Source organism: Pseudophryne corroboree, chromosome 9, assembly GCF_028390025.1.
Source record: "Pseudophryne corroboree isolate aPseCor3 chromosome 9, aPseCor3.hap2, whole genome shotgun sequence".
Lineage (NCBI taxonomy): Eukaryota > Metazoa > Chordata > Amphibia > Anura > Myobatrachidae > Pseudophryne > Pseudophryne corroboree.
The window spans coordinates 319,968,603-319,995,771 of record NC_086452.1 but is presented as its reverse complement, the minus strand read 5'-3'; the positions used below and the strand labels follow the sequence as shown (position 1 = coordinate 319,995,771).

General features: G+C 47.2%; 1 protein-coding gene across 4 annotated transcripts in view; it reads left to right on the top strand.

Moving 5' to 3' along the window:
* The window catches only part of CBY1 (chibby 1, beta catenin antagonist), a 98,970-nt gene that overhangs the window by 11,515 nt on the left and 60,286 nt on the right, over positions 1–27,169 (top strand). For 3 of the 4 annotated variants that reach the window (XM_063940479.1, XM_063940481.1, XM_063940482.1), the window contains exons 2-3: positions 4,731–4,873; positions 21,508–21,613. In XM_063940479.1, coding sequence (XP_063796549.1) covers positions 4,796–4,873; positions 21,508–21,613 — 184 coding nt within the window. In that variant the 5' untranslated portion in view covers positions 4,731–4,795. The remainder of the gene's footprint in view (positions 1–4,730; positions 4,874–21,507; positions 21,614–27,169) is intronic. The other variant, XM_063940480.1, reaches the window with a different exon arrangement.

The window sequence follows — 27,169 nt, the reverse complement described above, 5'->3', positions numbered from 1 at the left end:
CTTGGCCAGATGGATTAGAATGGTGATTGCACAAGCTTATGCGCAGACTGAGCTCCCGGCTCCTGCTGCTACTAAGGCCCATTCTACTCGGTCTGTTGGACCTTCTTGGGTGGCCCACCGTGGCGTGTCCGCAGAACAATTGTGCAAGGCAGCTACGTGGTCCTCAGTGAACACGTTCATCAGGTTCTATACCTTTGATACTTCCGCCTCCCAGGATGCTTCCTTTGGACGCCGGGTTCTCATTCCTGCTAAGGTGTGCCCCCTCCCTTGAGGAACTGCTTTAGGACATCCCCAATGTTTTCCCTGTGGAACACAATGTAACCCGCTGCAGAAAAGAAGATTTATGGTAGATTTACCATGGTTAAATCTCTTTCCGTAAGGTACACTGGGTTCCACAGAGCGCCCACTCTGTCACACTTAGATTCTTGGGGTTTATATGGCATTAGCCGCTAGTCCCTTCTCCTGTCGTGAGAATGTGGTTCTATGTGACTAACATCTGCCTTCTCTTTTAACCTGCTTCTACATTGGACTGGTTAATTAAAACTGAGCTCACAGTGCCTGGAGGCGGGGTTATATAGAGGAGGCCCCGTAATGCATCCTGGGACAGTCTAAAGCTTTAGCCTGTTGGTGCCTCTGGATCAAGAGCCATCTCTACATCCAGATGTTTTCCCTGTGGAACCCAGTGTACCTCGCAGAAAGAGATTTAACCATGGTAAGTCTACCATAAATCTCCTCCTTTTTTGGTTGAAGTTCAGAACATGGGACCCCTGGATTATTATAACTAAACTGCTTCAAAATATTATTAAACTTATTCAGAACATTAAAAAGTGTAGGCTCGTGTCTCGCTTTGTGACAAGAAGAAGGTAGGATCAGTTCGCTCTTTAGGCGCATAGGGAAAAGGAGGGGAAACAGGGTTATATAAGACTTTCTAGGACCGGAACTCGTCGACAGACCGCTGTGTGAGTAGCCTTCTATTTTTCACCAATTGAGACTATTTATGGACTTTTAACTGCATTTTTTTCTGTTATATTTTTATACATATACCTATTTTTGTACTCGGATGATTTTCTGTGGAACTTGCTTTTATTGCTTTTTTTGCACATGTCTTTTATGGACTGTTATCACTTTTTGAGGAATAAAAACTAGCCAGATAATTTTTGGAGTCCAAGAGTTTTCTGCCCCATTGTGTCGATAAAGCACGAATTCAGTAAAGATACCTTGATGGGAGTTTCCTCTACATATCGAGCTGTGAGTTGTGGTACGATATCTAAACGTGAACAGTCGCCAAAAGATACCTTGATAGGAGTCACCCAATTGATCACTGTGTGAGTCAGGGGTACGCATTGATTAAGTGCGGTGAAGGGTGTGTTTGCATTATTGCTAATTAACAAATTGCTACACACATACCAGCACTATCCCAAGGTGTAAGTGAGACACTTATTCACCACACTAAGTACTTCATTTACATAAGGCTGTAGCATCCACGGTTCTACACATTGGTTGTTTTCCTTTTTGTCTTCCAACTACACGAGACCGCCATACGACGCAGTGACACATCAAGAGCCAAAACTGAACATGCACCAAAAGATACCCTGATAGGAGTCATTATTTCCATCCTTGTGTGAGTTGGGGTACGATACCCAGGCTTTTTGATCCATGTGAATTGACATTATTGTTCCATTGAATAAGGATAAAGATACCTTTATGTGCATGATTTACCCCCCGTCAGTGTGAGTGGGGGTACGCAGATAACCCTTCGACAATTACCCTTTGTATGAACATATGGGAAATTTAATTTAGACAAAAGAAAGTCTTATATAACCCTGTTTCCCCTCCTTTTCCCTATGCGCCTAAAGAGCGAACTGATCCTACCTTCTTCTTGTCACATTTAGTTTATTTTTGGATAAAAGGTGAAATCCATATTGGATCAGTCTGCTCAACAGGCAGCATTTCCCTTGCGCCTTTGCTTGTGTTTCACAGACACCCTCTATTTTTCAATCGTGTCTCGCTTTGCTCGCGATGCTTTGGACACGTGGCTCACTCCGCTACGCTCACCACGGGTTACTGTTCCCATTAGATGTCCATAGTGAAACCGATTGCCCCGAGGTTCCATGTTCTGAACTTGAGCCCAACTTTTAAAATATTGTGAATGATGGATGTTGTGTGAGAGAAGTGTGAAAGGAGCTACTATTGAATTGCTCCGTTTGGGCAGCACAATAAGAATTGAATCTTGCCCTGTATGTCATAATGAGAATTGGGGGTACTATGTTGCATAGGTATCCGGTCATGTGACCGGCGTTTGGGATTCTGAGCGATCAAAATCCCTACAGTCGGCATGCCGACTAACAGGGACTATTCCCACTCGTGGGAATAGTACCTGTGGCAAGCGCAGCGAGCAAGGGCGTAGCTACCATAGGTGCAGGGGATGCGGCTGCTATGGGGCCCAAGTCGTCTCTGGGGCCCGAGCCTTCCCCTGCACCTAGCTGCTGAGCCCCGGCAGCTTTTACCTTACAAGTGTGCTGCTGTTCTTCAACCACACCTGCTCACCCGGCCGGCTCTGCCTCCCCTGAGTACTAACTAATGCTGGGAGTAAGCATGGCTGAGTATGCAGGGACATCCCCGGACCACGGCCACCCCTCCTCCCAGCATCTGGGAGGAGCACACTGCTAACAAGTTAGAAACAAATGGGGCCCCAATGGTGAGTGCTGCTGATAGGCCACTGGGGAAGGGGCTCTTTAAGTAGTCGGGGGAATAGAGTATCTTTCAGTAATCCACAGGGGGCACCTCTGTGCAGTTGGGGCGGGGGGAAGGAATTACCCTATGGGGCCCCAAATGGCATAGCTATGCCCCTGGCAGCGAGCCACCGAGCCTGCTGCGTGGCGAACGCAGAGAGTCCGCAAGGGGCTTTGGTGTGCTCACACGCTCATTCTGCGGCCGGATTCCCGGGGTCGGTATGCTGACCGCTGGGATTGGCACTGCCGGTCACCCAGCCCCAACCCATTGCATAATGTGTACTGGCAGCCCTGCAGTGACATAATGTAAACTAGGGCACTACTATGGTTCATAAAGTAAACTAGGGCACTAATATCAAGCATAATATTAACCAAGGCACTACTATTGTTCAGAATATGATATTAGGGGCCCTTCCCTCCCCTAGCTCCGGCCCTGGCTATCAAGATCATTTCATCTCAGAAAATCTGAAAGACAGTACAATCTTCCGAGAGTGTACCTATTTTAACAGCGGATTATGGGATCATTCTATTTGGAAAACTAAATTAACAGCATATTAATTGCTCCTTTCAATTGCCTGTGAATCATTATATAGTATTAAAGGCCTAATTCAGATCTGATCGTAAATGTGCTAAATTTAGCACATCTACGATCAGTTTCTCTGACATGCGGGGGAACGCCCAGCACAGGGCTAGTCCGCCCAGCATGTCAGGCCCTACCCCTTCCCGTGAGGGTGCAAAAGCATCGCACAGCGGTGATGCTCTTGCACCCGCTGAGTAGCTCCCTGCCAGCGCAGCTCCTGCGCACTGGCAGGGGGCTAACTGCCATGTCCCGTATTGCAGCGGCTGCATGTGACATCATGCAGCCACCCCTGCAACGGTCCGGACACGCCTGCGTTGTCCGGACCGCGCCCTGCCAACGGCATTCTAACGCTTTCTATCAGGCAGAGGTTATCGCAGTCCTGAGATGCTTTTAGCATCTCACTGAGCTCCCGGGGTGTGTATTCGCAATAAAGGGATTCAGACTAAGTGATTTGAGGATGGTGTAATAATTGAAGGTAGAAACTGACTTAAAAATTTAACAACTGGATATTCACATAATTAAGGTACTGGAATGTCAGTTTTTCCATAACAGTCCTGGTTTTCACCTCAGAAAGCCTGCTGTCAGCAAATACTGTTCCAGATCCACCTATAATTTGATTAATGGGAATGTTTTTAATATCTTTTTTTTATTTTTTACTCCACAGCAAGAAGAAAGAGTCACACACCTTTCACACAGCTGCTTCGACCCAGGTTGCGGCTCGGCGTGAAAGGGTCTTTGAAAAATAACCCAGGTCGAGTTACGTGTACCTGGCATTTCAACTGGTGTAACTTGCAGGGTTAAACATGGGAATGCCCCAGGTCACAGGGCAGTTGAACGGGTCCTGTTTACAGCATAGGGAGAGGCTGATTCCCGAAACATGGAGATGAATCCGGGCCGGCGCCGTAGCTTAGAAGGGGCCTGTCCTGTGTCTGACCTGATTTGGAACAGTGTTTCAAATCCGGGTCAGACCCAGGACTTTGTTGTGCAAGGGTATAATTCATTCTTCCCTTACCTGTTTCCTTGAAATTACGATTGGTACAGGATCATTAAGAACTGACGCACCACTGCCTGCTGCCATTTGCTACAGCGGGTTGCCCTTTGCACATGTCCATGATTTTATTGTAATGTTTGACTCCTTAGTACATACTAATGCAATGGTATACTGTACTGTGTTACTGGTTTTAATGTTTAGCAACTAGCCAATGATTGGTGCTGCATGGTGTCTAAAAAATAAATGATTATATCCTCATGGATATATATACAGTATTCACATAACTCATTATTGATATTTACAGGGCACTTACAGTGTCCTTAGAATGTCTCATTTATAGCATGTAAAGAAAAATCTGAAATATAAACCTTACAATGTGGAAAAATGTTCCTTTCTAAATACTAATTGCATGTTTTGTTCCTGATAGAAGAAGCCTACAGTTGAAAGGACAGTTAAACATCAGCACTGGAATCCAGTTGGCTACTTGGCAAGATGCCTCTGTTTGGCAACACCTTCAGCCCAAAGAAAACGCCACCTAGAAAATCTGCGTCACTATCCAACTTGCATGCAGTATGTGTTTAGGCATGGCTGTGGGTCCTTGCTTTGTAATATGCTTGCAATGTACAACTTTTACTGTCATGTTGGCGGTGGTTAAAGAATAATAATGTATCACACAAGATCAATGCATTCATGAAATTTAATGTCGGTGGCTTAGGAGATGATAGGACATAAAGTGGAGAAGTTGCCCAGAGAAACCAAATCAGCTTCTAGCTTTCATTTATCCAGCACAGTCAATCTAGCACATTTAATCTCTCTCTAAGATTTGATACATCTCACCCTTACTGAGGTCATTACTGACTAATATTGGGCATTATAGCGCCGATACTGGCATTTGACTTGTGTTCAGAAACATCTTTCAAATTTCCAATTGTAAAGCTCAGCGGTATATGCTGCACTATGTAAGAAACTTGTAATAATAATATAAAATGTTTCCAGAAGAAATATACTTTCTTATACGTCCTAGAGGATGCTGGGGACTCCAAAAGGACCATGGGGTATAGACGGGATCCGCAGGAGACCTGGGCACACTATAAGACTTTGAATGGGTGTGAACTGGCTCCTCCCTCTATGCCCCTCCTCCAGACCTCAGTTAGACTCTGTGCCCAGAGAGACTGGACACACACTAGGGGAGCTCTCCTGAGTTTCTCTGAAAAGACTTTGTTAGCTTTATTATTTTCAGGGAGACCTGCTGGCTACAGGCTCCCTGCTTCGTGGGAGTGAGGGGTCAGACCTACTTCTTCTGAGTTCAAGGGCTCTGCTTCTTAGGCTACTGGACACCATTAGCTCCAGAGGGTCTGATCACTTGGTTCGCCTAGCTGCTCTTTCCCGGAGCCGCGCCGTCACCCCCCTCACAAAGCCAGAAGAAAGAAGCCGGGTGAGTATTAGAAGAACAAGAAGACTTCAGTGACGGCAGAAGGCATCAGATCTCGGAGGTACCGTGCAGCGGTCGCGCTGCGCACCATTGCTCCCACACACACAGGCAGCACTATATGGGTGAAGGGCGCAGGTGGGCGCCCTGGGCAGCAATATACCTCTTGGCTCTGACCTGGCTAAGTAATATACAGTGCTTAGGCACTGTATGATGACCCCCGCCAGTATAAAAATATACAGGAATATAGGGACTGAAGCGCGCCGAGAAGGGGGCGTGGCTTAGCCCTCACAACTCTATACAGCGCCATTTTCTCCTCACAGAGATGCTGGGCCCGCCAAAACACTGCTAAAACAGTTACCAGTGTAAAAGCAGGGGGGGGCGCAGTTATTTAGTACAGTAATAGGCATGAAGCACAATATATGTATATGTATGTATTTGTGTGTGTATATATATTTCTCTGACGTCCTAGTGGATGCTGGGACTCCGTAAGGACCATGGGGAATAGCGGCTCCGCAGGAGACAGGGCACAAGAATAAAAGCTTTAGGATCATGTGGTGTGCACTGGCTCCTCCCCCTATGACCCTCCTCCAAGCCTCAGTTAGATTTTTGTGCCCGAACGAGAAGGGTGCAGGCTAGGTGGCTCTCCTGAGCTGCTTAGAATAAAAGTTTAATTTAGGTTTTTTTATTTTCAGTGAGTCCTGCTGGCAACAGGCTCACTGCATCGTGGGACTAAGGGGAGAAGAAACGGACTCACCTGAGTGCAGAGTGGATCGGGTTTCTTAGGCTACTGGACATTAGCTCCAGAGGGACGATCACAGGTTCAGCCTGGATGGGTCACCGGAGCCGCGCCGCCGTCCCCCTTACAGAGCCAGAAGAGACGAAGAGGTCCGGTGAAATCGGCGGCAGAAGACAATCCTGTCTTCAGACTAAGGTAGCGCACAGCACCGCAGCTGTGCGCCATTGCTCTCAGCACACTTCACACTCCGGTCACTGAGGGTGCAGGGCGCTTGGGGGGGAGCGCCCTGAGACGCAATATAGATGACAAATACCTTAGGTGGCAAAAGAATACATCACATATAGCTCCTGGGCTATATGGATGTATTGTAACCCCTGCCATTTTTACACAAAAAAGCGGGAGATAAGGACGTCGTGAAGGGGCGGGGCCTATCTCCTCAGCACACAAGCGCCATTTTCCCTCACAGTTCCGCTGGAAGGACGGCTCCCTGACTCTCCCCTGCAGTCCTGCTTCAGAATCAGGGTAAAAAAGAGAAGGGGGGGCACTATTGGCAGCAAATGACAATATAAACAGCAGCTATAAGGGAATAACACTTATATAAGGTTATCCCTGTAGATATATATAGCGCTGGGTGTGTGCTGGCAGACTCTCCCTCTGTCTCTCCAAAGGGCTCGTGGGGTCCTGTCCTCTATCAGAGCATTCCCGGTGTGTGTGCTGTGTGTCGGTACGTGTGTGTCGACATGTATGAGGAGGAAAATGATGTGGAGGCGGAGCAATTGCCTGCGTTAGTGATGTCACCCCCTAGGGAGTCGACACCTGACTGGATGATCGTGTTCAAACAATTAAGTGATAATGTCAACACTTTGCAAAAAACTGTTGACGACATGAGACAGCCGGCAAATCAATTAGTGCCTGTCCAGGCGTCTCAGACACCGACAGGGGCCCTAAAACGCCCGTTACCTCAGTGGGTCGACACAGACCCAGACACAGATACGGAGTCTAGTGTCGACGGTGATGAGTCGAACGTAATGTCCAGTAGGGCCACACGTTACATGATCACGGCAATGAAGGAAGCATTGCACATTTCTGACACTACAAATACCACTAAGAAGGGTATTATGTGGGGGGTGAAAAAACTACCAATAGTTTTTCCTGAGTCAGATGAATTGAATGAGGTGTGTGATAAAGCGTGGGTTTCTCCCGACAAAAAACTGCTAATTTCTAATAAATTATTGGCACTATATCCTTTCCCATCAGAGGTTAGGACACGTTGGGAAACACCCCCTAGGGTAGATAAGGCGCTCACACGTTTATCAAAACAAGTAGCGTTACCGTCTCCTGATACGGCCACCCTCAAAGAACCAGCTGATAGAAGGCTGGAAAATATTCTAAAAAGTATATACACACATACTGGTGTTATACTGCGACCAGCAATCGCTTCAGCCTGGATGTGCAGTGCTGGAGTCGCGTGGTCGGATTCCCTGACTGAAAATATTGATACCCTGGATAGGGACAATATACTGTTAACTATAGAGCATTTGAAGGATGCATTACTATATATGCGTGATGCACAGAGAGATATTTGCACCCTGGCATCAAGAGTAAGTGCTATGTCCATCTCTGCCAGAAAAACGTTATGGACGCGTCAGTGGTCAGGGGATGCGGATTCCAAACGACATATGGAAGTATTGCCGTATAAAGGGGAGGAGTTATTTGGGGCTGGTCTTTCGGACCTGGTGGCCACGGCAACGGCTGGAAAGTCCACCTTCTTACCTCAGGTCACTTCACATCAACAGAAAAAGACACCGTCTTTTCAAACTCAGTCCTTTCGTTCCCATAAATACAAGCGAGCAAAAGGCCATTCCTTTCTGCCCCGGGGCAGAGGAAGGGGAAAAAGACTGCACCATGCAGCCGCTTCCCAGGATCAGAAGCCTTCCCCTGCTTCTGCCAAGTCTTCAGCATGACGCTGGGGCTTTACAAGCAGACTCAGGCTTGGTGGGGGCCCGTCTCAAGAATTTCAACGCGCAGTGGGCTCACTCGCAAGTGGATCCCTGGATTCTACAGGTAGTATCGCAGGGGTACAAACTGGAATTCGAGGCGTTTCCCCCTCGCCGGTTCCTGAAGTCTGCTCTGCCAAAGTCTCCCTCCGACAGGGAGGCAGTTCTGGAAGCCATTCACAAGCTGTATTCCCAGCAGGTGATAATCAAGGTACCCCTCCTACAACAAGGAAAGGGTTATTATTCCACGCTGTTTGTGGTACCGAAACCGGACGGCTCGGTGAGACCAATTTTAAATCTGAAATCCCTGAACACTTACATAAAAAGGTTCAAATTCAAGATGGAATCACTCAGAGCGGTGATAGCGAACCTGGAAGAAGGGGACTATATGGTGTCTCTGGACATCAAAGATGCTTATCTCCACGTCCCAATCTACCCTTCTCACCAAGGGTATCTCAGGTTTGTAGTACAAGACTGTCATTATCAGTTTCAGACGCTGCCGTTTGGGTTGTCCACGGCACCTCGGGTCTTTACCAAGGTAATGGCCGAAATGATGATTCTTCTTCGAAGAAAAGGCGTATTAATTATCCCTTACTTGGACGATCTCCTGATAAGGGCAAGGTCCAGGGAACGGTTAGAAGTCGGAGTAGCACTATCTCAGATAGTGTTACGTCAGCACGGGTGGATCCTAAATATTCCAAAATCGCAGCTGGTTCCAACGACACGTCTTCTGTTCCTAGGAATGATTCTGGACACAGTCCAGAAGATGGTTTTTCTCCCGGAGGAGAAGGCCAAGGAGTTATCCGAGCTAGTCAGGAACCTCCTAAAACCAGCCCAGGTGTCAGTGCATCAGTGCACGAGGGTCCTGGGAAAAATGGTGGCTTCTTACGAAGCGATTCCATTCGGAAGATTCCATGCAAGAACGTTTCAGTGGGATCTACTGGACAAATGGTCCGGTTCGCATCTTCAGATGCAGCAGCGGATAACCCTGTCACCAAAGACAAGGGTGTCTCTCCTGTGGTGGTTGCAGAGTGCTCATCTTCTAGAGGGCCGCAGATTCGGCATTCAGGATTGGATCCTGGTGACCACGGATGCAAGCCTGAGAGGCTGGGGAGCAGTCACACAGGGAAAAAACTTCCAGGGCTTGTGGTCAAGCATGGAAACATCTCTTCATATAAACATTCTGGAACTACGGGCCATTTACAATGCCCTAAGTCAAGCGAAACCCCTGCTTCAGGGTCGGGCGGTATTGATCCAATCGGACAACATCACGTCAGTCGCCCACGTAAACAGACAGGGCGGCACGAGAAGCAGGAGGGCTATGGCAGAGGCTGCAAGGATTCTTCGCTGGGCGGAAAATCATGTGATAGCTCTGTCAGCAGTGTTCATTCCGGGAGTGGACAACTGGGAAGCAGACTTCCTCAGCAGACACGACCTTCACCCGGGAGAGTGGGGACTTCACCCAGAAGTCTTCCACCTGATTGTAAACCGTTGGGAAAAACCAAAGGTGGACATGATGGCGTCACGTCTAAACAAAAAAATTAGACCGATATTGCGCCAGGTCAAGGGACCCTCAGGCAATAGCGGTGGACGCTCTGGTGACACCGTGGGTCTACCAGTCAGTGTATGTGTTCCCTCCTCTGCCTCTCATACCAAAAGTACTGAGAATCATAAGAAGGAGAGGAGTAAGAACGATACTCGTGGTTCCGGATTGGCCAAGAAGGACTTGGTACCCGGAACTTCAGGAGATGCTCACGGAAGACCCGTTGCCTCTACCTCTAAGAAAGGACCTGCTCCAGCAGGGGCCTTGTCTGTTCCAAGACTTACCGCGGCTGCGTTTGACGGCATGGCGGTTGAACGCCGGATCCTGAAGGAAAAAGGCATTCCAGATGAAGTCATCCCTACCCTGGTCAAAGCCAGGAAGGATGTAACCGCAAAACATTATCACCGCATTTGGCGAAAATATGTTGCGTGGTGTGAGGCCAAGAAGGCCCCTACAGAGGAATTTCAACTGGGTCGTTTCCTCCATTTCCTGCAAACAGGACTGTCTATGGGCCTAAAATTAGGGTCCATTAAGGTTCAAATTTCGGCCCTGTCGATTTTCTTCCAGAAAGAACTGGCTTCAGTACCTGAAGTTCAGACATTTGTAAAAGGGGTACTGCATATACAACCTCCTTTTGTGCCTCCAGTGGCACCTTGGGATCTCAATGTTGTTTTGAGGTTCCTTAAGTCACCATTGGTTTGAACCACTCACCACTGTGGACTTAAAATATCTCACATGGAAGGTGACGATGCTGTTAGCCCTGGCTTCAGCCAGGCGGGTGTCAGAATTGGCGGCTTTATCATATAAAAGCCCTTACTTAATTTTTCATTCTGACAGGGCAGAATTGAGGACTCGTCCTCAATTTCTCCCTAAGGTGGTTTCTGCTTTTCACATGAACCAACCTATTGTGGTGCCTGCGGCTACTAGGGACTTGGAGGACTCCAAGTTACTTGACGTTGTCAGGGCCCTGAAAATATATGTTTCCAGGACGGCTGGAGTCAGAAAGTCTGACTCGCTGTTTATCCTGTATGCACCCAACAAGCTGGGTGCTCCTGCTTCTAAGCAGACTATTGCTCGTTGGATTTGTAGTACAATTCAACTTGCACATTCTGTGGCAGGCCTGCCACAGCCTAAATCGGTAAAAGCCCATTCCACAAGGAAAGTGGGCTCATCTTGGGCGGCTGCCCGAGGGGTCTCGGCTTTACAACTTTGCCGAGCAGCTACTTGGTCAGGGGCAAACACGTTTGCTAAATTCTACAAATTTGATACCCTGGCTGAGGAGGACCTGGAGTTCTCTCATTCGGTGCTGCAGAGTCATCCGCACTCTCCCGCCCGTTTGGGAGCTTTGGTATAATCCCCATGGTCCTTACGGAGTCCCAGCATCCACTAGGACGTCAGAGAAAATAAGATTTTACTTACCGATAAATCTATTTCTCATAGTCCGTAGTGGATGCTGGGCGCCCATCCCAAGTGCGGATTGTCTGCAATACTTGTACATAGTTATTGTTAACAAAATCGGGTTATTGTTGTTGTGAGCCATCTTTTCAGAGGCTCCTTCGTTGTTATCATACTGTTAACTGGGTTCAGATCACGAGTTGTACGGTGTGATTGGTGTGGCTGGTATGAGTCTTACCCGGGATTCAATATCCTTCCTTATTATGTACGCTCGTCCGGGCACAGTATCCTAACTGAGGCTTGGAGGAGGGTCATAGGGGGAGGAGCCAGTGCACACCACATGATCCTAAAGCTTTTATTCTTGTGCCCTGTCTCCTGCGGAGCCGCTATTCCCCATGGTCCTTACGGAGTCCCAGCATCCACTACGGACTATGAGAAATAGATTTATCGGTAAGTAAAATCTTATTATATATATATATATATAGCAAAGTAAAGCAGCACTCCGGGCGACTAGATAAACAAACTCTTCGGCACATAATTTCCAAGGCAACGTTTCAGTGCCGTTTAATGGAGTGGCACTTTCGTCAGGTATCAACATTACAGTACACACAGACCTACCTAAATAGGCCCAAACACCCGTGACTTGCGCCGCTCTGTTGGCGGGACAGGTTCCCGGACGCCCGCCGCTGTTGTAGTGACGTCATAACTCGATGACTCATCACTGTGCTCCCCGTCACCAAGGCTACATGTAAACAGGATCAAGAACATGATGCGCTAGATATAAACTCATTTATTTGTGTGTGTGTGTGTATGTATGTATGTATATATATATATATATATATATATATATATATATATATATATATATATATATATATATATATATATATATATATGTGTGTATATATATATATTGCAAGAATTAGTGAAAACAAGCGCCCAAGAGTGTAGTGATTAAATTCAGGGGGAGAGAAGGTATAAAGAAAGGGATGATAAGGATCAGCTTAAAACACTTATCTGATAAAGAGAAGCTCAGCTCAGGCAGCACTCTTTTGTGGCTTAAAACATGCGGATAAAACAGAAGAAAACTAACATAGTGTATACCGTTTGAATTTCGTATTGTGTTACTGCTTAGTTTCACAGGCCTAATTAGGGAACTAGCTTATTCCCAAATGAGATCAATATATAGCCTGAGCAGTGTATATATTTAAAATACAAAGAATTTAATACACATAATCACATAAAAATACACATAAAATGGCTGGATAACATGCGTACAGAATAAAAAATTATATCAAGCTTATCTGTCCATAACAATGGCTGGAATGCATGCGTACAGAATTTAAAATTGTTTGAAGCTTATCTGTCCATAAAAGGAGATGTCTGCAGGTGCTCCCAACGCGTTTCGTCCGTCAGCAACAGGACTTCATCAAGGGGACTCTGTATTTGGCTCACCTTGACAAAGGGGCTTGCGCGCCCCGAAACGTTGGAATACTTAGCCTGTTTTATGGAATAAATAGCACCAGCACTTTTATTTTCATTTGGCTTTGTCAGTCTCTGAGTGCCGCTGTTTGCCACACTGCTACTCATTTGCATGAATTTTTCCAGAAGGCATCGGAGCAATTCATTCCACATCCAGGAGAGTGCCGATCCGACATCAGCTGCTATATATATATATATATATATATATATATATATATATATATATATATATATTTATAGCTATATGTGTGTATATATGTGTATTTAAATGTGTACATTTATATTACAGTTTATTATGAATGCTGAAGTAAAGCTATTCCTTCTAATGTGCTGGTCGCTCTGTTGATGAAGCTCTAGGTCAGCCGTGACAAGATGGTCTTGAATTCTCACGAGGAGTCTGAGCGTTTATTCTTTTCCCGCCGTGGATAGTATAAAGTGAAAGTCAATCCCTGGTCTGAACGGGGCCCTGTCGCAACGGATCGTATACAGGAAGCTAAGGGATATTTTAATTATATGCTTTGATGATATTTGCATTACATACGCATGGGGGAGTGCTTGTATTCAGAGATGGTTGGTTACCTTGTTATCCGATATAATTACCCTGGGGAGAAATGGGATATTCCTTGGGTCTTATCTAGTACATTGCAGCTTGCTGCTGTGCTACTACAAGAGGTATGCGCTGACTCCGAGAAATACGGGGGTATCTTCCCTATGCAGGGATAATCTGGTTTGGGGATGACTTGGTTAAGTTGATCTCGGCAGATACCACTGGTAAGTCTACCTTCTTGTGCTATGTTCCATCACGACGGTTGGTGACGCATTTGTTGTGGGATGCAGTCATTTTGACTGGTTGGATACCGTTGTTATTCCCCTTCTTTGTAGGGAGAGGGAGGTGGAAAGGTAAGCAGCCTTTTCAACTTCACAGAATCTGATATCGTCCTGTGTCTACCACATCCACCGCAGGTCGCTGGGTCTGTCTTGCTGGAGCCCACACCGGTGGGAACTCGTCTAATACTCTTCAGTCAGTCCTAGAATGGACTTGACACAGTGAGTTAAGAATAGAGTCCAAAGCGGGACATACTCGAGTTGTCCAAATGATTCCCCACACTGAATTTTCAAATTGATCTTACCGATTCTCCTCGGAAGAGGTAGTATGCGACGCCTTACAAGTGTTGGGTCAGGATCAGGACGTTGTCCTGCTGTCCCTGTCACACAAAAAAAAGCTGTTATTTAAGCTTTTTCGTGCTTCTGAACCAGGACAGCTTGGTCAGAACAATTCCATAAAAGATTTCTACTCAAGAAAATGAACTACAAGATGGAATCTCTCAAGGCAGGGATCTCCATCCTGTAAAAGAAGAAAGAGGTTTAAATGCGGTCATCCACATTAAGTTTACCTAGTTTTGCTATTCAGGATTGTCATTGCCATTTCACCGGAGTGATAGCAGTATGATGGTTTTCCTTCTATAGTAAGAACCATTATTATCCTGTACTGGGACGCTCTCCTGACTACGGCGAGGTCAAGAAACAAGTGGTACAATTCATTGTTTCTCTCTGACAGTTCTTCAACACAAAAAAATCGCTGTTGATCCCTCCGACGCAGAGGTCGTAGTTGGGAATAAGATTAGATACTGATCTGTTAAGAGTTTCTTTTTTTCCTGTGGAAAGAGATCTGATGATCCAGAGTCGGATCAGATTTGCAAAAGGGTAAACCCGTCAATACGTTCCGTTGATGCAGAAGATGGTTGCGGCCTACGAGGCCATTCAGTGAGCAGGTCAAATGCCAGAGTTGTTTTGCGGGACCAGTTGGACAGGTGGTCCGGGTCTTACCTGTACATGCACCGGAAAATAATCCTATTTCCAGGACCAGGATATATCTCCTGTGGTGGCTTCTCAGTTCTCACCTCCTAGAGGGACGAAAGTTCGGGATCCAGGATTAGATCCTGGTGTCCATGGATACAAGTCTCCGAGGCTGGGGAGCAGTCTTTCCAGGGGAAGAGTTTCCAGGGGGACAGGATCAAGCCGGGAAGCTTGTCTGCAATAAGCATTCTTGGATTAGAAGCTATTTACAACGGAACATCTTCTTCGTGTTCTGCCCGTCTTATTTCTGTCGACTAAACAGCAGTGGCGTAAGTAAGCCGCTAGGGCGGAGCGAGGTGCAAAGCGAAAAAGTTTCAGAGGAGCGGAAAGGCATGTAAACGCTCTATTAGAGGTCGTCGTTCCGGGTGAAGACAACGGAGAAATAGACTTCCTCAGCAGGCACGATCTCCATCCAGGAGAGATAATTAATTTTATTTATATAGCGCTATTTCTCCAATAGGATTCAAGGCGCTTAACAGATACGTAGCATAATATAGTACAGAAAATAATGAAGTACAGAACAGATTTTCATAAAATACAGAAGCATGGAGATACTAAAGGGACAATTATGGGAATGCTTGAGTAAAATGGAAAGTCTTGAGTCTACTTTTAAAGGATTCTATAGTTGGGGCCTCTCGCACTGTGCGGGGAAGTGAGTTCCATAGAGTCGGAGCCGCATGACTAAAAGCTCGACCCCCAGATGAATTACGGGAGATTCTAGGTACTGCTAAAAATCCTTCATCTACAGATCGCAGTAATCGAGTGCGGCAGTATGGGGTCAGTAGCTGCTTCAGGTACCTTGGGCCCTGGTCATGTAGTGCTTTGAAACTCAGTAAGCCAATCTTGAAGATGATTCGCCATCTTACAGGCAGCCAGTGTAGGGAGTAGAGTATAGGTGTTATGTGGCTAGAACGGGGCTGGTTGGTTAACAGCCTGGCAGCTGTGTTTTGCACCAGCTGTAAGCGGTGCAATTCTTTTGCTGGGAGACCAAGGTAGAGGGCATTACAGTAGTCTAATCGAGATGATACAAATGCGTGGATTACTTTTGGCAGATCATCTGAGGGAATTAAGTGCTTGATTCTGGCTATGTTCCTCAGGTGAAAGAATGAGGATTTGGTTGTGGCTGATATCTGATGTTTAAGTGTCAAGCCACCATCCAGGACAACGCCAAGATTCCGCACACGATCAGTGGTTTGTAATTCTGAATCCCCGAGTGTAAGTCCAGTTGGTTGGCTATGCTGCAGTCTTGTCCTTTGATGTTGCGGTCCTATCATAAGGACCTCTGTTTTATCCGGGTTCAGTCGCAGCCAACTAGCACTCATCCACTCCTGGAGTTCAGCTAGACAGCCATTTAGGGTTGCTATTGGGTTATCAGTGCCCGGAGCAAAGGACAAGTACAGTTGTGTATCATCTGCATAGCAGTGGTAGTCTAGCCCATGGCGCCTGATTATTTCACCCAGCGGAAGCATGTATACTGCAAAAAGCATGGGGGATAGTATAGAACCTTGTGGGACACCACATGGCAATGGCACTGGTGGTGATGAGTATAATCCAGACGATACTCTCTGTGACCTGCCTGTGAGAAATGATTTGAACCAATTTAGGACTGTGCCATCCAGTCCACAAAAATTTATCAGCCGCTCAATCAGAAGCCCATGGTCCACGGTATCAAATGCTGCAGAGAGATCCAGAAGGATTAATATTGAACAGTCGCCTCTGTCTCTTGCCGTCAGAAGATCTTTTAACACACACACCAGGGTTGTTTCAGTGCTATGTCTTCTCCTGAATCCTGATTGGAATGGATCATAGATATCATAGGTTGTCAGGCGGGTTTCCAGTTGATTTGCAACCACTTTCTCAATAACCTTTCCTAGAAAAGGAAGGTTTGATACCGGTCTATAGTTGGTCATGCAGTCGGGATCTAAATTAAGTTTTATAAGAAGAGGTCTAACAATTGCTTCCTTTAGGGGTCCAGGAAATATGCCTTTCTACAAAGAGCATTGAACAATTTTTGCAAAGACAGGACCAATTATATCCATACAACCTATTAGAAGCTTGGTTGAGCTAGGGTCCAGATCACAGGTGGTGGGACGCAAAATCCGAGCAATTTCAGCAATGTCCTTTACATCCACTGGGTGAAAGCTGGTCCATGAAGGCAGGTGGCTTATATTGGCAGGTTTTGTAGTTTGACACTCCTTTAATGGCACTGTGGAGATTCCAGCCCGAATGGTGGATATTTTATCTGCAAAGTTTACAAACTCGTTGCATCTTGCCTGGGAGAGGGTTTCATCAGTCTGCAGGCATGCTGGCTTGCAAAGCATCTCCACTGTGCGGAAAAGTTGAGCTGGCCTATTATTTGCTGCCGTCATCTCATTTGACAGAAACTGTGATTTCTTACGGGTGATTGTCGATTGATATTCTTCATTATGCTTTATTAGTTTTATTTTGTCATCTACTAAGTTAGTCTTCCTCCATCGTCTTTCCAGTCTACGCCCCCTTTTCTTGAGCTCACTAACACTGTTGTTGAACCAGGGAGCTCGACGTTGTGGTTTACGAGGTATTATACGCACAGGGGCGATAATATCAATTGCAGCCATAACATCCCTATTATAATAACAGACTAGGGAACAGGGATCTTCACAGGCACCCAGTATAGCAGAGAGATCCAGATTTGCTGTTAGAGCCTGGGGAGTCATACCCCTCCTTGGACGATACCTGGTCAACTCCACGGGCAGAGATTTTATTTGAGGGGTTGCAACTGAGAACCAAAGGGCGTGGTGGTCTGACCAGATGACTGGGTTTATTTTTAGGTCAGTGACTTCTAATTTAATCTGAAAGACAAGATCAAGAGTGTGACCACTTTTATGTGTGGCAGAAGGAATGATCTGTGTGAAGCCCACACCATTCATTGTGCACAGGAGGTCTTGGCCAAGGCGAGAGAGCTCATCATCCACCCATGCAGTGAAATCCCCGAGGATGAGCCATCTTTGATGTTCCAGAACCAGGCCAGCAACAGTGTCTGCAATTTCTTGTAGAAATATCTTTCCATCTCCAGGGGGCCGGTAAATGAGAAGTACTCTGAAACCTAATCCTGTAGAACTCCGGGCAGCAATGCACTCGAATGAGCGAGTAATTTCAATAGGGTGGACCCTAAGTTTTAAGGTCTTTTTTGAAGCAGATAGCCACCCCGCCACCCCTGCGGTCTAGTCTTGGGTTGTGGATGACAGAGTAGTTTGTTGGGACTGCAGCCTCCAATATAGGTGCTGCATTTTCATCTAGCCAGGTCTCTGTAATACAGGCTAGATCTGCAGATTCAATAAGGTCAGCAATTGTTGCAGTCTTGTTTCTTATAGATCTGGCATTACAAAGTACTGACCTGTGTGCCTTCAGTTTTCTTTATGTTAGGTGCAGGAGCTCTGGGTATGGGGGTTACCAAGCGAGAATTGACAGTTCTGTTCTTCCAAGCACAGGGCCGTCTTTTGGGTATCACTTCTATTTGATTATTCTTTGAAGCTGGGGGTGAGCAGGTGGGCAAAAGAGTTAGGTGGTTACCGGGGAAAAGAAGTTTCCAGCCTGCTCGCTTCCCACGAATGCGCCTGTGTTTTCTTTTTAAGATGCCAAGGGATTGGAGGATAGAAGCCTGTGATGGTGTAATAGGAACTGCAGAACGTGGTGGGCGGAGTGAAAGAATGAAGGTTGAGGAATACGCATACATTGGGTCATCAATGACAGATTACTATAAGTATGAGCTGCATATGATGATCAGGGAGGGAGAGAAAGCTGTGTGTGTGTGTATGTATGTATGTATATGTGTATATATATAAATATATAAATATTTTTTTTTTTTTTTTTTTTCCCAATTCGATATGTGATCCAAAAATTTATAATGGGTACATGAACAGAGTTATTGCTATAACCTATTGCTGCTCCAATAATCCAATGTGTATATTTGAAACAAGTGATAAATAAAATAACTTTACTTTTCTGTTGCTGATTTAGTAAATTATTGTGGAACAGAGCAGGCTTGTGGAAGGTGTTTGAATCCAATTCCTACTGTGTAGGTGTGAAAAGTCTCAGTGTGAGGGGCCTTTGAAGTAGATTTCTTGTGGGGGTAGTGATATCTCTTGTCCTGGGGAATGGCTGGGATCCTGCTATTTGAAATGGTGACCCTTAAGCCATTCAGAGCCTGAATATACTGATATTAGTTGAAAAATGCAAGAAGTCAGAGTTATTTGTTGCTCAGAGAACAGAGGTGGATGATGACTAAATGAGGGGCTGGATGGAGCCATATATAGGTTGTAGTCCACAGTACCTTGTCTGGGATGTCCAATGCAGAGTACAGCAGATTCCAAACTGAAGGACTTCTCAGTGGAGAGTTGCAGAGGATTCAATCTAGTGTGTATCTCAGCGCAGGAATGCAATCCGTTGGTTATGATGAGATGTCCGTGTAGAGTAGTACAAGTTAAAGGTAAGTCCTTGGATATTTATGATGATTCATAGGTCAGTTATGGAGAATTTAAGCTGTTTTATGGAGATGATCAGGAACATGCAAAAGATGAGGCAGCCATTTTGGGCGCCAGTTGACACATTTTCATCATGAAGTTTTCACAGAAGTGACAAGTCTTTGGGGAATTCCTCGATTAGACATGCTGGCGTCTCGCCTCAACATGAAACTTCAGGGATATAGTTCCGGGTCAAGGGACACTCAAGCTATAGCGGTGGACGCTCTCGTGACACCTTGGGTGTTTCAGTCGGTCTATGTGTTCCCTCCTCTTTCACTCTTTCCGAAGGTGATAAACATAAGAAAAACAAAGGTTCAGGCGATCCTCATTGTTCCGGTCTAGCCAAAGAGGACTTGGTATCCAGATCTTCACGACTTACTCATAGAAGATCCCTGGCCTCTTCCTCTACGAGAGGACCTGTTACAGCAAGGACCGGGTGTGTATCAAGACTTACCGCAGCTGCGTTTGACGGCATGGCGGTTGAACGCCATATCCTAGCCCGAAAGGGTATTTCCGGTGAAGTCTTTCCCACATTGCTTCAGGCTAGGAAAGGAGTAACGGCAAAGCTTTGCCACCGTATTTGGAGGAAGTGTGTGTCTTGGTGTGTATCCAAGAAGGCTCCTACGGAAGAATTTAATCTAGGTCGTTTCTCCATTTTTTTGCAAGCAGGTGTGGATGCAGGCCTAAAGTTAGGCTCCATTAAAGTGCAGATTTCGGCCTTATCAATTTTCTTTCAAAAAGAATTGGCCACCCTTCCAGAAGTTCAGACTTTCGTGAAAGGAGTGCTGCACATCCAGCCTCCATTTGTGGCGCCATGGGACCTTAACGTGGTGTTGCAGTTTCTTATGTCACACTGCTTGGAACCTTTATGAAAGGTTGAGTTAAAATTTCTCACTTGGTAAGTGGTCATGCTATTGGCCTTGGCGTCCGCAAGGCGGGTGTCGGGATTAGCGGCTTTGTCTCACAAGAGCCCTTATTTGATCTTCCATGTAGATAGAGCGGAATTGAGAACTCGGCAACAATTTCTGCCAAAAGTGATTCTGCTTTTTACATGAACCAACCTATTGTGGTGCCTGTGGCTACTAAAGCCTTGGCTGATTCGAAGTCTCTCGATGTAGTCAGAGCTTTGAATATTTATGTCGCCAGAACGGCTCAGATTGGGGAAACAGTCGCTCTGTTTATCCTGTATGCTCCCAACAATAGTGGGGCCCCTGCTTCTAAGCAGTCTGTTACACGCTGAATCTGTGATACGATTCGGCATGCTCATTCTACGGTGCCGAAGTCGGTGAAGGCCCATTCTACCAGGTCGGTAGGCTCTTCTTGGGGCAGATGCCCGAGGAGTCTCGGCGGTTCAACTGTGCCAAGCGGCTACTTGGTCGGGTTCAAACACTTTTGATGAGTTCTACAAGTTTGATACCGTGGCTGATGAGGACCTCATGTTTGCTCAATCGGTGCTGCAGAGTCGGCCGCACTCTCCCGCCCGGTCTGGAGCTTTGGTATAGACCCCATGGTCCTTTTGGAGTCCCCAGCATCCTCTAGGACGTATGAGAAAATAGGATTTTAATACCTACCGGTAAATCCTTTTCTCTTAGTCCGTAGAGGATGCTGGGCGCCCGTCCCAGTGCGTACTATATCTGCAGCTATTGGTTGTCGTTACACTCAAGTGGTGTTTCTTTTCAGTTAAGTCTGTTGCTGCTGTTATTCATGCCATGGCATGCGGTATGTGATTATTGGTCGTGTTTACACACAGGTTGTGTTACATTTTGGTCAGCATATTGCTGTATGTTTTTACCATGCCGTCAGCTGGTGTTCTATTGAATGCCACGTTCTGCGGCATGTTCGAGTTGTGAGCTGGTATGACACTCACCGTGTTTAAACAATAAATTCTTTCCTCGAAATGTCCTTCTCCCTGGGCACAGTTTTCTAACTGAGGTCTGGAGGAGGGGCATAGATGGAGGAGCCAGTTCACACCCATTCAAAGACTTATAGTGTGCCCATGTCTCCTGCGGATCCCGTCTATACCCCATGGTCCTTTTGGAGTCCCCAGCATCCTCTACGTACTAAGAGAAAAGGATTTACCGGTAGGTATTAAAATCCTATTATCTTGAAAATTTATTAAACCAATGAATTGTCAGTTGCAGTTCTGTTTATTAATTTTGGTGAGTTTTGTTTTCCCAGATCTTGCTTGTCTAGACTCTGTTTTCATATATATATATATATATATATATATATTTTTTTTTTTTTTTTTACCTATTTCTAGCTGGATCGGACAGTCAAGGAGGTGGAGTTGGGTCTAGATTATGGAGTTCCAAATATCAACCTGGGAGGCCAAAGTCTAAAATTTGAAAATGGACAGTGGATAGCTGGTAAGCATCTCTGCTAACTATGGGGATCATTCCGACCCGATTGCATGCTTCGCAGCCATGCGATCGGGTCGGAACTGCGCATGCGCTGCGGCCACATTGCGCAGGCGCGTTGCCAGGCAGCGACGCCTCCAACTAAGAAAGCGGTTGCAGCGGCGACCGCAAGAAGATTGACAGGAGGAAGGCGGATCCGGGCGTCAACTGACCATTTTCGGGGCGTGGAGATCCGAACGCAGGCGTGTCGAGGCGTTTGGAGGGCTGATGTCTGACGTCAATTCCTGGAACTGCCACGCTGAAGTGATCGCACAGGGTAAGTATGTCTAGCCCTAGTGTACTTTAGCAGAAAACTTTTTTTGCATAGCAGGGCTGCACAAGCGAACGCAGCCTTGCTATGCAAAAAAACACTCCTCCATAGGCGGCGTCTACCTGATCGCACAGGCTGCAAAAAGTTGCGTGCGATCAGGTCAGAATGACCCCCTATGTACATTTGCTAAATCTTCAGACTTTGATATAGTGCAGGCAGTGCTTTTTCTGGTGGTACTTAACGGTACTGGGTACCAACACCTTTTTATTTTTCTGAAAACAGTAAGTTCTTCTACCATTGCTAGTGTATTTTAACACTCCTTCCTGGAATTCATATCCCCATTCTAGTCTATTCCAGCTACTTATTAGACCAAGGAAACTCAAAACTGGCCACAGGATCTTCAGCAATTGCAAAAATGTGTGTAACAATACTTTTCATTGGGTGTAGTACTGCTGACCGGCGGTCAGGAGACCGCCGGTCAGCTTACTGACGCCGGGATCCCCAACTTACACGGGAGCCACCACCAAGATCTCCCATTAGCACTACAAGGACCAGCAAGCCTTCCAAATACTGCTACCATCTCACACAAGCAGACAAACAGTGGCAGTTGCTCGGTCATACCTGGGGATAATTATATATCAGGTGCTAGAGAGGGGGAGGGGTCACAGACAAACAGCAGACAGTGAGGGGGGATGCTCCCCCCCCCCCCCCCCACACCCCCTGGTATCCCCCCAGCACACTGTCAGCACTGTATGTCATGGTGACACGTCAGCGCTGCAGCTCCATCACCTCCAAAGAGGCGTTGCATACTCCTGCGGCTCAGTTCCCGGGTACTTGCGGCGGAGATGCTTCGGCTTAGGCACACGGCCACAGGCGCTCTCTCGATTCGTGTGGCTGCTATGGGGAGGAGGTAAGAGGGTTCCCATACGGGACCCGCCATTAAATTGCGTTCTGACCGCGACCTAGGAAGATGGGTTGCGGCTCTGCCATGGACACTGTCTCCGAGCAGGGATCCCACTAGACCACCAGGGAGTCTGAGTACAGGTCGGTGTACTAACACCTCATTTAATAAGACTCACAGTACCCGAGTTGGAAATCCAGCATAGGGGAGGTGGCACTTGACCTGTTGCCCTTCCCCCCTGGCCCAGGGTGCCATCTTTGAGCAGATTTTCCCACCCTGGTGCTGCCTCACACTATCCCTCACTCCCTGACTAAGACGCTGGGCGCCATCATCTGAGCAGTCTCCGGGACTGCATGGCAAAGTCTCTTCTTGCGCCCTGGGACAGCTCCGGACCAGCCTGTCGGGGTCTGTGGATCCAGGCCAGCATAAATTCCTCCGGACAGTATAATCTTCATTGAGCAGGAAGACAGCGCCATTGAGGGGGCGGGGCTTCTCAGAGCGGACCCAGCAGCGTTCAGCGCCATTTTCCAGCCTGCGGCTCACTGCCAGTGGATGCCAGGTCCCTCCTGAATGACACCAGCTATCTGTACGGTACCAGGGGATTGTAGAAGAAGGGGGGGGGGGGGGGAGAGACTGTGTTAAGGCTGTGTCACCTATTAAGGGACACACGCAGCATGGGTTTAGGGTCTCCCTATACTCTAACAGCGCTGTGTGTGGGTTGGCTCCAATCTCTGTGTCTCTCTGCCATTCTTGGGGGGAAACTCTATCTGCCCTGTACCCTGTGTGTTTGTGGGGTGTTTGAGGGTGTGTGACAACATGTCTAGGGACATATGCTGCAGAGGATTTGTCTTCCCAGGAAGACTCCATTCCATGTAAATAAGATTTTAAACTTACCGGTAAATCTTTTTCTCCTAGTCCGTAGAGGATGCTGGGGACTCTGTAAGGACCATGGGGAATAGACGGGCTCCACAGGAGACATGGGCACTAAAAAAGAACTTTAGGTATGGGTGTGCACTGGCTCCTCCCTCTATGCCCCTCCTCCAGACCTCCGTTAGAGAAACTGTGCCCAGAGGAGACGTACAATACGAGGAAAGGATTTTGGAAATCCAAGGGCAAGATTCATACCAGCCACACCATTCACACCGTATAACATGGGATATACGAACCAGTCAACAGTATGAAACAAAACAGTATCAGTCCAAGACTGATCCAAACTGAAATATAACCCTTATGTAAGCAACAACTATATACAAGTCTTGCAGGATGTTGTCCGTACTGGGACGGGCGCCCAGCATCCTCTACGGACTAGGAGAAAAAGATTTACCGGTAGGTTTAAAATCTTATTTTCTCTTACGTCCTAGAAGATCCTGGGGACTACGTAAGGACCATGGGGATTATACCAAAGCTCCAAAACGGGCGGGAGAGTGCGGATGACTCTGCAGCACCGAATGAGCAAACATGAGGTCCTCCTCAGCCAAGGTATCAAACTTGTAGAATTTTGCGAAAGTGTTTGAACCTGACCAAGTCGCCGCTCGGCAAAGTTGTAATGCCGAGACGCCTCGGGCAGCCGCCCAAGAAGAGCCCACCTTCCTAGTGGAATGGGCCTTTACCGAATTCAGTAACGGCAATCCAGCTGTAGAATGAGCCTGCTGAATCGTGTTACAGATCCAGCGAGCAATAGTCTGCTTAGAAGCAGGAGCGCCAACTTTGTTGGCTGCATACAGGATAAACAGGGCCACTGTTTTCCTAACCCGAGCCGTTCTGGCCACATAAATTTTCAATGCCCTGACCACATCCAGGGACTCGGAATCCTCCACGTCCCTTGTAGCCACAGGCACCACAATAGGTTGGTTCATATGAAAAGAAGAAACCACCTTAGGCAAAAATTGAGGACGAGTCCGCAACTCCGCTCTATCCACATGGAAAATCAGATAAGGGCTTTTGTGAGACAAAGCCGCCAACTCCCGACACTCGCCGCGCCGAAGCCAAGGTCAATAACATGACCACCTTCCAAGTGAGATACTTCAATTCAACTGTTTGAAGAGGTTCAAACCAGTGAGACTTAAGAAACCGTAACACCACGTTAAGGTCCCATAATGCCACTGGAGGCACAAAAGGAGGCTGGATATGCAGCACCCCTTTCACGAAAGTCTGGACTTCTGGAAGAGAAGCCAATTCCTTTTGAAAGAAAATAGAAAGGGACGAAATCTGAACCTTAATGGAGCCTAACTTTAGGCCCAAATTCGCTCCAGTTTGCAGGAAATGGAGAAAACGGCCCAGATGGAATTCTTCCGGAGGAGCAGTCTTGGCTTCGCACCAAGATACATACTTCCTCCAGATACGGTGATAATGTTTCGATGTCACCTCCTTCCTAGCCTTTATCAGAGTAGGAATGACCTCATCAGGAATGCCCTTCTCCACTAGGATCCTGCGTTCAACCGCCATGCCGTCAAACGCAGTTGCAGTAAGTCCTGGAACAGACAGGGCCCTTGTTGTAACAGGTCTTCCCTGAGAGGAAGAGGCCACGGATCTTCTGTGAGTATTTCCTGCAGATCCGGATACCAAGCCCTTCGAGGCCAAGCTGGAACAATGAGAATTGTCTGAATCCCTCTTCGTCTTATGATTCTCAGTATCTTTGAGATGAGAGGAAGAGGAGGGAACACATAGACCGACTGAAACACCCACGGTGTCACCAGTGTGTCCACTGCAACCGCCTGAGGGTCCCTTGACCTGGCGCAATATCTCGGAAGTTTCTTGTTGAGGCGTGAAGCCATCATGTCTATTTGAGGCAGTCCCCACTGACTTGCAATCTCTGCGAAGACTTCCTGATGAAGTCCCCACTCTCCTGGATGCAGATCGTGCCTGCTTAGGAAGACTGCTTCCCAGTTGTCCACTCCCGGAATGAAGACTGCTGTCAGAGCGCTTATATGACTCTCCGCCCATCGAAGAATCTTTGAGGCTTCTGCCATTGCCACTCTGCTCCTTGTGCCGCCTTGGCGGTTTACATGTGCCACTGCTGTGATGTTGTCTGACTGAATCAGAACCGGTAGACCTCGAAGTAAAGTCTCCGCTTGACGAAGGCCGTTGTATATGGCCCTTAATTCCAGTACGTTGATGTGTAGACAAGCCTCCTGACTTGACCACAGACCTTGGAAGTTTCTTCCCTGTGTGACTGCTCCCCATCCTCGGAGGCTCGCGTCCGTAGTTACCAGAACCCAGTCCTGAATGCCGAACCTGCGACCCTCTAGAAGGTGAGCACTCTGCAGCCACCACAGGAGAGATACCCTGGCCCTGGGGGACAGGCGGATCATCTGATGAATCTGTAGATGTGACCCGGACCACTTGTCCAGAAGGTCCCACTGAAAAGTCCTTGCATGGAACCTGCCGAATGGAATGGCTTCGTCAGACGCCACCATTTTTCCCAGAACTCGAGTGCAGTGATGTACCGACACCCTGTCTGGCTTTAACAGGTCTCTGACCAAGCTCTGAAGTTCCTGGGCCCTTTCCATCGGGAGAAAGACCTTCTTCTGATCCGTGTCCAGAATCAGGCAACCGGGTCATTGGAACGAACTGTGACTTCGGTAGATTGAGAATCCAACCGTGTTGTTGCAATACCCTCAGGGAGAGTGATACGCTGTCCAGCAACTGTTCTCTCGATCTCGCTTTTATCAGGAGATCATCCAAGTATGGGATAATTGTGACCCCCTGCGTGCGCAGGAGCACCATCATTTCCGCCATTAATTTGGTTAAAAAAATCCTCGGGCCGTGGAAAGCCCAAACGGCAACGTCTGAAATTGGTAATGACAATCCTGCACAACAAATCTCAGGAACGCCTGATGAGGTTGATATATGGGGACATGAAGGTATGCATCCTTTATGTCCAGGGACACCATATAATCTCCCCCTTCCAGGCTTGCGATGACCGCTCTGAGCGATTCCATCTTAAACTTGAACCTCTTTAAGTATAGGTTTAAGGATGTTTAATGCAGAATGGGTCTGACCGAACCGTCTGGTTTCGGGACCACAAACAGGGTTGAGTAATAGCCCATCCCCCGCTGCAGCAGGGGAACTTCGACCAACACTTGTTGAAGGCACAACTTTTGAATTGCTGCCAAAACTACTTCCCTCTCTGGGGAAGAAGTCGGTAGTGCCGATTTGAAAAACCGGCGAGGAGGCACCGCTTCGAATTCCAGCTTGTACCCCTGGGAAACAATGTCTATTGCCCAGGGATCCACCTGAGAGTGAACCCAGACTTGGCTGAAAAGACGAAGACGTGCCCCCACTGGAGCGGACTCCCCCAGCGGAGCCCCAGCGTCATGCGGTGGATTTAGTAGAAGCCGGGGAGGACTTCTGT